At 40.1% G+C, this 12,319-nt stretch overlaps 1 protein-coding gene across 1 annotated transcript; it reads right to left on the bottom strand.

The window, feature by feature from the left end:
• Positions 1–3,941: 3,941 nt before the first annotated feature.
• On the bottom strand, positions 3,942–11,651 carry LOC139930205 (beta-2-glycoprotein 1-like). Its single transcript, XM_071923317.2, has 8 exons — positions 11,434–11,651; positions 10,069–10,245; positions 9,304–9,400; positions 9,014–9,090; positions 6,852–7,040; positions 6,194–6,373; positions 5,656–5,853; positions 3,942–4,122 (listed from the first exon to the last, which is right to left on the bottom strand). Exons 1-8 carry the CDS (start codon positions 11,507–11,509, stop codon positions 4,058–4,060), a joined length of 1,059 nt encoding a protein of 352 aa, XP_071779418.1. The 5' UTR covers positions 11,510–11,651; the 3' UTR covers positions 3,942–4,057.
• Between the last annotated feature and the right edge of the window lie 668 nt (positions 11,652–12,319).

Raw genomic sequence — 12,319 nt, 5'->3', positions numbered from 1 at the left:
GCGCTGTCTTAATGTCCAATTCACTAAAGATGTCATGACCTCGGCCAGTTCCAGCTCCAACCCATGATCCTGTCCTGTCCAGCTTTCTCTCATTTCCCTTTGCCCCTCTTCTGTTTGTCTTGTGTGTGTTGTGTTCTGTTCAAGGCCTTGTCATTCCAGTCTCGTCCACCATGTTCCCCTGTGTCTCCTGCCATTACACACCTGTCGGTAGTTGCTTCTATCTGCAATCAGCCCTGCCTTCCTGCCCTGCACCAGCTGCCACTCATCTCTCATTAATTAATTAATCACTGTCAACAATGTCAATAAATAAAGTAATCCATTTATATTATATAGTGGTTTTTTTTGGGAAGTATGTCATGATTAACATAACTGTATAATAAACTATAATTGTCTTATGAATAATGCACCAAATGTGTTTGTAAAATCAGTCTTTTGGTCAAATAATTTGATCATAATATTGGAATGAAGGGAGGGGGTGTGCTAAAACTGGAAAGTGGCACAAAAAAAAAACTGGGCAGAGGGCAGTGAGGAAAATGATGTTGAGGGGAGAATTTTTATTTAGGAACAATGGGCCTCATTCACCAACCGTTCTTAAGAAGAAATGTCTTCTTAAAACCCACTTACGCAGTTTTCACGAAATTTCTGACATTCACCAATGTTTTCTTATTTGGGATTTGTTCTTAGGTAAGGACAGAATCTACGCACACTCAAGAGCACACTTACGCACATTTGAGTGCTGACATGTTTGTGCAAAATAAGTGGTTATTGCGTTTTCTTCAATTCTACAGTTGTATAATATTATAGGATTTAAATTACAATAATATTTTTATCATTTATAATATTTTGTAATAATTATTTTCATTATTTTACAAAGCATTATGGTCTTTTAAAATAAATAAACACTACACTAACACTAAGCAGAGAAGCTCCTTTAGCAACAGATTACTACAACTACGTTCACGTTGCACTAAGGAGCGCTACAGGAGATCCTATACAGCAGATATCTTCCATGCGTTTCTCGTCTCGTCTTCTCGGATCCACTCGGGTATTACACATAATGATAAACAGACATGAAGTTAACTCGTTAACCTAGGTTCGGGAGCAGGGCCACGCCTCAACCACACCTCTAATCACCTGCCCAGCCTACTTATACCTGGTCAACCCATCCTGCCCTGTTTGTCTCAGATCTCTCGACCCACCCTCCCTTTCCCTTCCCTTCATCCATCCACCTTCCCTACCTCGTCCCTACCCCATCCCTCCCTCCGCTCATCCCTACCCACATCCCTTCATCCCTTCTTACTCAATCCGGTGCATACCTCTCCCACGTGTCATTCTAGGTACAGTCTGGGGGCCTGTAATCCGCCCGGTCTTCAGTACGTCCTCCCAGACCAGCCCAACAGACGACATCCTCCTTCCACCTTCACCCCTCCCCTTTACATCCATTCACCCGTCCTCAACATCCAATACCTCAGAATTTCCATTAAACCTTTAAATGACATATTGTTGTGGCGTGGTCCCTGCTAGTGAACCGGGACCCGCGGTAATAGAATGGGACCCGACCCGGACCCGATTGACCATAATAAAACGTGGACCCGAACCCGTACAGGTCCCGGGTCGGGTCTCGGATCCTAGGGTCCGGGTAGACCCGTGAAGACCTCTAGTGTGAAGCCTCTCTCTTTGCTGCCTTATGAGATTTGCTCCCATTTCCGTTGCCACTGCAGCTACCTTGAGTCGGAAATTTTCTTCTCTTCTGAGAGATCCACGGTGGCATCATTAAATGTAGACAACAGGCGAAGGCACCCAATATTGGTGTATTCATCAGATGTCAGTGGGGAGATGTCAGTGTGCAAGTTAGATGTCAACGTGCAAGCCTCTCTGAGCTCCAACAGATGGTGCAACATGTGTTAGGTGCAGCTCCAGTGTGTTTCTACTTCTTGAATCAGTTTTAGTTTGGGCCTCCCCATTTGCTCTTGAACCTGTGTGAGTTTACAGAATAGCAATTAATTGATTGCCACAGCAGCAGTAACCCAAACAAAACAGCATCATCAAAAATCACCAGCTTCCTCACCTTAGGCTGAACGTCAGAGAGCACAGGGGTCTGGTCAAGAGCCTTTTTTACAATAGGTTCAATGTATGTGCCATGCAAATTGTGTGGCCGAGCCTCAGGTCCCTGCCACAGGCAATCATATTAGCAGCACTGTCTGTCACAAGGCATGTTACTTTATTTGTTATTCCCCATTCCTCCATGAGAGAAGCTTTCACACTTGCTATATTTTCAGCAGTGTGTGCCTGAGGGAATTTTAGTACTGCTAATAAAATTGGATTCAGACGAGTGCTGTCATCAACAAAGTGGCAGGTAACTGCTAGGCAGGCATCCATGTTCATGGATGTCCACATATCACAAGTAAGGCTCACCACAGCCGCCTCTGCACTTGGGCTTTGGCCTTCTTACATTCCTTATATTTGGCCATGGCCTTAACAGCCTGAAGGAAAGAAAAAACGTGCTTAGTTGTCAAATGTAAAATGAAAATACTCCTTTTCTTTATCCATGCACACACACGTGCCCTGTGGGGAGAACATAGGTAGGGTCTAATTTGTGTACAAAGTCCCTAAATCCCACATCCTCCACAATAGTGAATGGATGTGTGTCCTTCACCATCATATTAAAAGGCTTCATCCAGCTCTTGCGTGGTAATTAAATGTCTGTTACTTTATCATTTTCTTTCAGTTGCATTATTAACCAAACTCGACATGGTAAAAATGTTACGCTATATTATTATCTTTTTTTTTTTAAATGACAAACCGTGGCTGGATCCAGGTCCATTTTCCTCCCTATTCTCATGCAAGGCATGGTAACGCCTTAGCATGGATGATGTGTTATTATTGTACCCCAATTCCTTGGAGCACAATAAACACTTCACCTTAGAATAAAAGAAATGAGGATGAAAGAGAAAGTAAATTCCCTGTCAAACAATATTTTTTGGAACAAACTTAATGCATCTGTAATAATGTTACTATGCGGAGAAATAAGATCAAAGTGTTCCCATACAGCCGAAATTCTTCTCTTTCTTGCTGGCTCCATGTCAAACTACCAAAGCTCAACTCGACGATAAACGCGCAAAATCTCAATAATACCAACCACAAACTGTGAGGAGTTTCCAATGGAAACTTTCCATCGGGTTTAGCTGTCTTATATCCATATTCAAAATCTCAAAAATGCAAATCAAGTGATCACATTGAGCGCTGATTACAATTAGCGAGTCTTTGGATCAAGCCACAGAAATGCACTGTCACAACAGCTTGTAAAACATCCATCACTGCCCTGCTGATGGATGATCGACCCAAGAGGCACAGTCACGGGTGTCTGGAAGGAGCCAGATGAAACCACCTCAACAATCACACTTACCATAGTGATTGGAAAGTGTGCGCATCACATCCCTTTTAAACTTCAATTATCGCCAGCTTTTGAAAGAACTTAACAATTTCACCTTAAATTGCGAGTCGCAATTAGCTATGATTTTATAATGGATGTAATAATGGATGCAGCCTGTAATGAGCCTCATTTACATAGAAAGGGGTTGTTTTGCGCAGAAATGCATATGGATAACTACATTTAAATATGCATGAACAGCAACGGCACACTGCAGTGCAATTAAGTGCGCTTTATGAATCACGTGTTTTGGTTTAAAGTCTGCAAAAGCGTTGCAGTCCTTTTGTGAATTCACCCCTAAGTGTTGCTGTATGTGAAAATTCAGATTTTAGATTTAAGTGGATTTAATGTGAAATTATCAATATTTCTGTCATGTGTCTAGGAATAACAAATGAATAATGTTTAACCGGTTCTAAAACAAATACATTATGATGTACATACACTTTAAAATTGATGAGGTTTTTCTGTCTTTTTCTTGTGAATTGTGCTATATAGGGCAAGAAGACTTGAGTCAGATCATTTTCTTTAATTTCAGAGATCAGAACACACAAACATACAGTTGAAGTGGATACATATTGAAGTGGATTAATAATCATCATTAAACAGGAGACAGGAACTGCTGGTGTTTCAGCACTGTTTGATTTCTGATGGAAGAGAGCTGGAATAAAGGCTATAATCAAGAGCGCCAGGCTCTAGGAAAGATACATGCACACACACGCACACACACACACACACACACACACACACACACACACACACACACAGGTTAGAATGTTGACAATTACTGTATTTGAAGAAGCTGTGCATTTTTTTTGCAGGAGAGAACACCTCAGTGTGACACTCAAGTCAGGAAAAGCAAACTAAAATCTCTTTAGAATCAAAGGAATACACTGAGTTTTTGGGGAGATTGGTCAACTTACCCATTAAATGATGCGAACAGAGACACCCAAATCATTCATGTGTCTGCAGTAGATCATTCGCTTTGGTGCTTCATGCCTACTCTTTAGCATATTCTATGTTGAGGGTAGGAGGCAACTAGCATTAACTCAAAAGTGAGAAAATGAGAACTTGTAGCAGCTCTAAAGCTACTCAATTTAAATGATATGTGGCCAAGTATGGCAATTTTCTGTAGGAGACTGGTCAAATCTACAAAAATAACATACTGGGGGAGCAGGGACTACTTTCCCTGGTTACATAGAAAGTAAACATGGTGCGTGATGGAAGACTTTGTACAGCAGAAAATCAGTGCAATGGATGAGTATGTGGTTACTCACCTGAAATAGTTCTAAAAATAAACCTGGCTACATCAGCTGTATTGAGTTAATGATGTTTACATTTTAAAATGTATGAATCTTCAGGTGAACAAACTACTATCTTTATATTGCTAAAAAGTCAATATTCTTACTTTCGATAGGCTAATGCTAGTCACCTACTATCACTCAACATAGTGTATGCTAAAGTGTTAGCATGGAATACCAAAGTCAACAATCCACCGAGAATGCGTATGATTTTGTCTATGTTTTCATCACTTCAAGTTGACCAATGGGCCAATTTCCCAAGAACTTATGCTACACAAATGACCACTGTTTTCTGCTGTTTGCAGAAATTTCATGGACATTTTATGCATTTTTTCTGGAGCTGTAAAAAATGGTTCTATTAACTTAACAATAACAATAGTTTAGAAGAAGGCTGACACGGAACTACAGGGGCTAACTTGTTGAGTGTTTGGTGGTCCTACGATACAAACCAATAGAGTATTGACTCACAGGGAGTGAGTAGTTAATGACTTCATTTTCATTTTGGGGTGAACTACTCCTTTAATATCTCACACTTCTTCAAAGGTATCACTGGTGATGGTGCAAGCTGAAGGCTGGTCTACGGTCGCATCGGTGTCTACGGCAGTGCGAGCATTTCTACTTCTGCGTTGGTGATTCTGCGCATAGACCACCGAAACACTAGATGGCAGTGTCGTGCTTTGTTAGCACAGAAGAAGTAGTGGTGTTTACATTCTCTAAAACCCATGTTCTGGGATATTTGTCGCCACAAATTCAATGACATCTGGTAATCTTTATAATTTGGAGATGAGGTGTTGTACAAATGAACATTTGTGATGTGTGACAGTTTAGTGACAGTGGAGAACAAAACAAAGTCCTTGCTGTATAGTGCGCCCTTGTGTATGTGCCGCCCTATTCTGTTTTACTCTGCTGTCTTGAAATAAGCCTTACCTTCAAAGCATTCTGGGATTTGGAGTCTTCCATCGATGCACTGGGTTGACACTGCGTAACCACAATTCCTGGCCTTGTCCATGCAGTAGACTGAGACGATGTCTCTGTGAAAGACTCTGTTAGGCGTCAGGTCTTTAATCCAGAGTTTTTGTCCTTTGTATAATATCCTTCCTCTGTGTATGCCAACGCTGCAAGGGGCTGTAGACCAAAAGAGGAAGAGGACATTACTGGAATAGTGTTGTGCTGTTTTTCATGAAGACATTACAATACAAATTTTTCATGAAGACATTACAATACAAATAGCTGAGAGTGGCAAGTTTGTGTGATGTTGTAATCATTTCCTGCCATTATGGCACAATAGTCACAGACATCAGACATCTGCTGTTTGCCTATCAAGATCTTGTGGTTATATAGATGAATAATATTGATAGGCAGATATTGTAGAGCTAAAATCACACAAGAAAAAAAAAATGCTAGCATCAGTATAGTCTTGTAATATAAATTCATTGTACTATTTGCATGAAACCCCTGGTCCTACCCTTGCAGGCTGGCTTTTCGGACCACTCTCCAGTCTCCTGACACACACTCTCCAGGCTTCCATCAATAACGTAGTGTCCATTGCAGCCGTATTTGACCGTTTCCTTGTAGTCATACGCTCTCTGAAAGTTGCTGGACATGTAACCATTCGCAATGGGCTGTGGTGGAGGGCAGGTCACCACTGTAAAGGGACAATTTGGCTGATTAGGAAGACTACAGTATATGTTTTTTTGTCTCTGAAGAGTGTTCGGTTGACCTTTTTATATGATATGCAATCAGAAATAAACAACAGTATGATTTACATTCTTGATGTTCCACTCCACAGGGCAAAAACCACTTATTTTTTCATTAGACTGCTTGTTTACTAAAATGTACTTACTGTTTTTCGCTTGATTGTGGTATACAGTGAAATTACAAACAAATTTCCAATGCCTAGGGTTTTGTTCCTCCCTGATAGTTAATGAGCCACACCTGGTGTCAGATAGACGATGACCAGGTGTGGCTCATTAACCACCAGGGAGGAACAAAAGCCCGCAGGAAACCAGACATTGAGGACTGAAGTTCAGTACCTAGGCTCCAAAGATTGGGATCAATAAAATCCCACTACTTCTTGCAGTACCACTACTACTCCTGCTACTACTACCGCTTGTCCAACTTACATCGACATTCAGGCGGCTTGGTCCAGCTGCCACTGGCAGTGCACTCTCCTCTTGCGTCGCCAATGAGTACGAATGGAGGCAGGCACTGGTAGGTCCCCGTGAGGCCGTACTCTGTGGTGTTCCCCCTGATCCTCTTGTTATAGATGATCTTCCCAAACTTTGGGATCGGAGCAACGCCACACATCACGGCTAAGAGAGAAGAGACAGAATATGCCAATTTATTTGTTCATGAAATTATTATTATTTTGGGTGGCTCACTTGGCTCTATAGTGGCACATTGAACCGCAGCTTCGGACTCCTCTGGTCCATTTCTAGAGAACAAGAGTACTCGGCCTCGTTTCCTAGTAACAATCGTTCTTAGAGCTAAAGAGTGTTTTTAAGTGTGATCCTAGGAAGATTTGTTACCTATGAGTGTTTCTCAAAGCAGCACTTAGAGCAGGAGCACACCACTTTAGTTAAGTGTGTGACGCTGTCAATTTGAAAGATGCTGAAATGTTTGTTGACTTTGTTTCATAATAATTGATTAATCACACTGTCTATAAGTTATGGAATATTGTGCAAATACATCAAATACTAAACAAAAATGAAACGCACACAACAGAAACAATTATGTGCGCTTAGAATTGCTTCAGAGACAACATTATTTGAAACGCATGTAGAAAGCTAAAAGCCAACTGTTATCTCATATAATGCAACAGGCATATGTTCGTGGGTTCAATGCTAATGTATACTTTGATTTTTCTCTTACTCAAGATACTTGCCCTGGAGCAAAAATTAATAACTAGGAGTGACGAATCTCGACAGCTCTTCAAGAGAGCTGTCAGTTTCAATGACACACTATTCAAGTGTTCTCACAACATTGCTTTCTGGGTGATGGCACCGCGACAGATGCACAATACATGACTGGTGTCGCTGCACGTCAACAAGTTATTGAGCGTTTCTTTTAAAAATGTATTTTACCCCTTCCCTGTCCCTTCTCCACTCCAGCTGCATCAGTCACCGATGCCACCCATTTTGTGTTTTGTCTCCTTTTTCATGGTTCCCTCACCATCTGAAGACTTTTTATATATATATATATATATATATATATATATATATATATATATATACACAATATTATAATTCAATGTTCCCCTCTCCTGGGGCACACAACTCCATTTGACCACACCCATCCATTTTATACAGAGATCATTAGTGGGGAAAATATAGGCCTAATAAAAAAAATATATATATATATATGTATAAAACATTAAAATAAAGTAGATAATAGTAAATAATATAAAAACATAGCCTAATAAACCTTAAAATCTCATGTCAAAAAGTTGTAGTGAGTCCAACAGGTCACATGGTAGGGTGTTGTTTTCCTTCTCAAGACGCACTTAGCGGTCATTTTTAAGAGTGTCTTTTAGTTAGAGTGTCTTTAAACTTAAGATGCTTTTCGCAAGACTTCACAAACTAAAGAGGCTTCGTAAGATGGATGTTATGATTATCCACAGAACTTGAATGGATAGAACAGTCTTTCCCATTCAAATCAACGCTCCTGGGTGGTCGGAGCGGCGGCCATTTTTATGTGTACCGTTCCATACTATAAAACCTCCTTGGTAGCGTTGGCCTAGCTCCCGTATAAACCATCTTACGGCAAGTCGCAGCGACCTACTTGGAGAAAAAAACTGCCGTTGCGCTTTCTCCGTCGCTTTGCTGTCAGCGGGGAGCTACTAAAGGATTTTTGGACCGATTGGGTTTAACCGCGTTATATTACTGTTGGTAAGTCGTCACATTTTATTCATTTAGTCTTGTAACATTACAAAGCTAACCCACTCACGCTGTGTGGCAGCCGGTGTGACACACTTTACGGCCTTAATGCCCAAACTAACCATAGACGCCATTTTTTGGTGTACCAGCACAAAATACCACAGAAAACAGTGGAAAGACCTTTCTATCCATTCAAGTTCTGTGTGATTATCTTAGCCTTAAGATGCTTTTGGGAAACGAGGCCCTCATATGTTTTCATTGGCCTCAGGTTAAGAGACTACATTTGTCATTGGTGTCCCTGTCTTCCAAGTACACACATGCTTAGGATCAGATGCAAAGCAGCTATATAATGTGTTTTGTCCTTGTCATCATTCTCATGGTCTTAAGGAAGAATACAGTGGACTACATACGCTTGCACTCTGGTGCTGGTGCACTCCATGTTCCATTGGCTAGGCACACAGCATTGCTGGCTCCAAACAAGATGTACCTGCACAGAACAACCATATTATTTTGCTCTGCAGCCATCTTTAAAATTTTGTACGTTCATTCAAACATTACAGTTTTTTCTCATGTAACTCCTCGTTCAGACTCAGATTGCAAATAAAAGTGTTAACCAGAAACGGACCAACACATGATAATCTCATGTGTCAGGCAATGATATACAGTTTATTCAGTTGATAGACAGTTTTCCTTCCTTTACCCCTCATAGCAGGTGTAGTTGATTGTACTCTGGTACACAGTATCCTCATAGTACATGTCTCCATCAGGCACTAGCTCTGGGTGGGGACAGCTTTTTGCTGCAGGAGAGAAGAGAGGACAAAATATGAACAATTACTATGATGGCAGTGTATTTGACTTTCAAGTAATTGATTTGTATAATATGAATGTTGAATGACGTTTGATGCACCTATTGTAGCCTATCTAGTCCAGTAAAACTTATGAACTGATATTGCATTCAGGTTGTTATCAGCCTTACAGACTATCTGCATCTGACAAGCTCTCTCTCTTTTTCCCCACACCTGTTGCCAAAGAATAGAGAGCTTACAACTTCCAGATATTCTCCAGGGCTGAATATGTCATATTCGTATTGATACTGCAGTTTAAAAGAATGCAATTACTGCAGAATAATTGCAAAGGCTGCAATTTGGGCTTATCTAAATTGATTTTTAGGAGAATGTGAACCATCTGGTAGACACACTTCCCTCTAGCCCAACTCACCATGGCAACCATATAACATTTTAATAATTAATTAAAATTCATTAATAGCATTAAAATGCAATTACCATACAAATGTGTTAATGTTAAAACTAAAAGACTCTCGAGAAAATTTGAAATCTTTTAGTGTAATACATTTACTGTTGGACAGCGTTTGGCATGAAAAACAGAACTCAAGTATACAATGTTGTGCAAGAGGAAGATCTGCTACACAGGCCTAAAGTTGTCACTAGACCAGTGAAAGACCCACGTCTGCACATGAATCTGGTTCTGGTCCATTCTCCGCTGCCGCTGCAGACGATGGTGCGAGGGCCCAGCAGGGGGGTATATCCCTGTTTACAGGACAGGACTAACTCAGTACCAGGGTTGAAGTACCTCTGGAGCCCATTCACCTCAATGTTGGCCCCCAGGACCGGCCTGACACATACTGCAAGGACAAATGAATATGATGAGAACCAAATACAAACACAAATTTAAGTAACTCAAAAAATGGGCAAATTTGGGTTTGCATGATTGGAAGTTAAAATCTGCCACTAAAGAATACCCTTTTTTTAAAATCCCAACCCTGCCATTATAACACTAACTAGCATTTGAACCTTTTATTTTTCTTCACTAATGGTAATGGGGGTATATAGTATGTTTTACCCATTCACATTGATGTTTATATGCTATAACCTCTGTATTCATGTGCTGACCTTGAAATGGAGTCCCATGAAAAGTATGAACCATGATTTCACATGAAACTCACAATATAAGCAATGTATATGTAACAAATGGTCACATTGTATGTTATGTGTATATTGAAAAGCATAATTTATGTGATGATTAAGTCATTCCAGAATGCATAAATGTACAAAAACTAAGTGTATATCCAACCTGCTGCTAATGTGTGGCATGTTTGCAGCAAACTAAACAGTTTACTTATGTTGCCAGCTGCCACAAGTTTGCTCCTTTTCCTGTTGTGGAAAATGTCTTAAAAAAAAACTCTTACAATAATGGAAAGTTTACTAACATTAACAGTTTTTAAAGGGATATCATTTTCTTCTAGGGCCACATTTTATGAGGAAAATTGGAATTTTGCCAAGTCCGCTTTTTCTGAAACATTTTATATTCCATTGTATGTTAACTTTAGCCATTTGAACAGTAATGTATGATCAGTTAATTTGAAAAGATAGGATACATAATCTGTCTAAAGAGTAGTTGGTCTGCAGCTCAGTCATTTCAGACTCATTTCCTTTAAACCACGTCTGGAACATTTAACGAGGCACCACTTTCTAAAAATCTGTTAGTGAGAGCACTGAATTAGAGGTAGTCTAAATATAAAAATATAGACAGGGCAGAAAAACACTGACTTCAAGTTAGGAGAACAACTAACATACTTAAACAAACCGTTTCAAACAGCAACATGAGAGAAAAGGAAATAATTGTCTTGCCATTCTTGCATTTCATATGTGAAAAATGATCATTACTAAAATGTAAATACCATCATAGAATCTGTTCCTTCCAAAATACAGATGCTAAAGCCAGAAAAGCAATGACGCAATAAGGACTTAATGTGTAAACGAACAGTTCAATCCAAATAAAGTAAAAGTCAAATAATGATAATAACAAATACCAGTGTCTTGCTCTGATGTCACCACGGTGAAAAATGCAGACGGACACAGGAGCAGCAAAGCCAGCATGCGTGCCATCCTTGGTGGATTTGTAAAGACGTGCCTCAGGTCTCTCCTGTGGTCTCTGCTTAAAATCCTGAATCTCTGTGCCCCCCCCCCCCCCCCCAACACTGTTTGTGCTTCTCTAAAAGTCAACAGATAAGAGCAGAATGAAGTAACTGCTCACTTGGTGCTCCTTGTTTTCTTTTTTTTTTCCCCCTGTCCGTTTACCATAACAGATCCTAATCATTGTGACATTTTACTGGAAGTGAGAGGTTCCAGCCGCGAACTTCCCCTTGCTGCCGTATGATGAAACAGCAGAGATGGATGTTTTTCAGACTTTGCTGAATCGTCGCTGAATCATCTTTTTTTATTTATTTATTTATTTTTTAAAATCTTTTTTTGTTTCTCCATATTACAAAACTTAAGGAAAGGGTCCAATGTTCATACTCAACTTTCTATCAAGTGACTATCATGTGTCACAAAAAAGTCTACTGAGTTTATAACTGTGTGAAAAGCTATAGTTATTCAGTGTCTGGGCTAGGGTTAATCTTAGGGTTGGGTTTAGGTTTTAAAAGTAGGGTCAGGGTCCAAATAAAGTGTCACCCACCATCCTCCCCACCAGAGGCGGTCCTGGCCCTAGACGAGATCATGAAGGGAAATGACATTAAAAAAAACCTCAATTTCTTCCAGCAACTACAGAGGTGAAAGGCATCAATGGTTGTAAACAATGCAACTCATTGCAAATATGAAAAAAAATTGGATTGGGAAATGGCAAAGAATTATTACATACAATATTAAGAGTACAGTTTCCAGAAATTAATGAGGCCTAAGTTAAACGAAAAGTCA

The sequence above is a fragment of the Centroberyx gerrardi genome, chromosome 3, assembly GCF_048128805.1.
Source record: "Centroberyx gerrardi isolate f3 chromosome 3, fCenGer3.hap1.cur.20231027, whole genome shotgun sequence".
NCBI classification, from domain to species: Eukaryota; Metazoa; Chordata; class Actinopteri; order Beryciformes; family Berycidae; genus Centroberyx; species Centroberyx gerrardi.
Note: the sequence above shows the minus strand (reverse complement) of the source record. Positions and strands in the feature narration are given on the sequence as shown.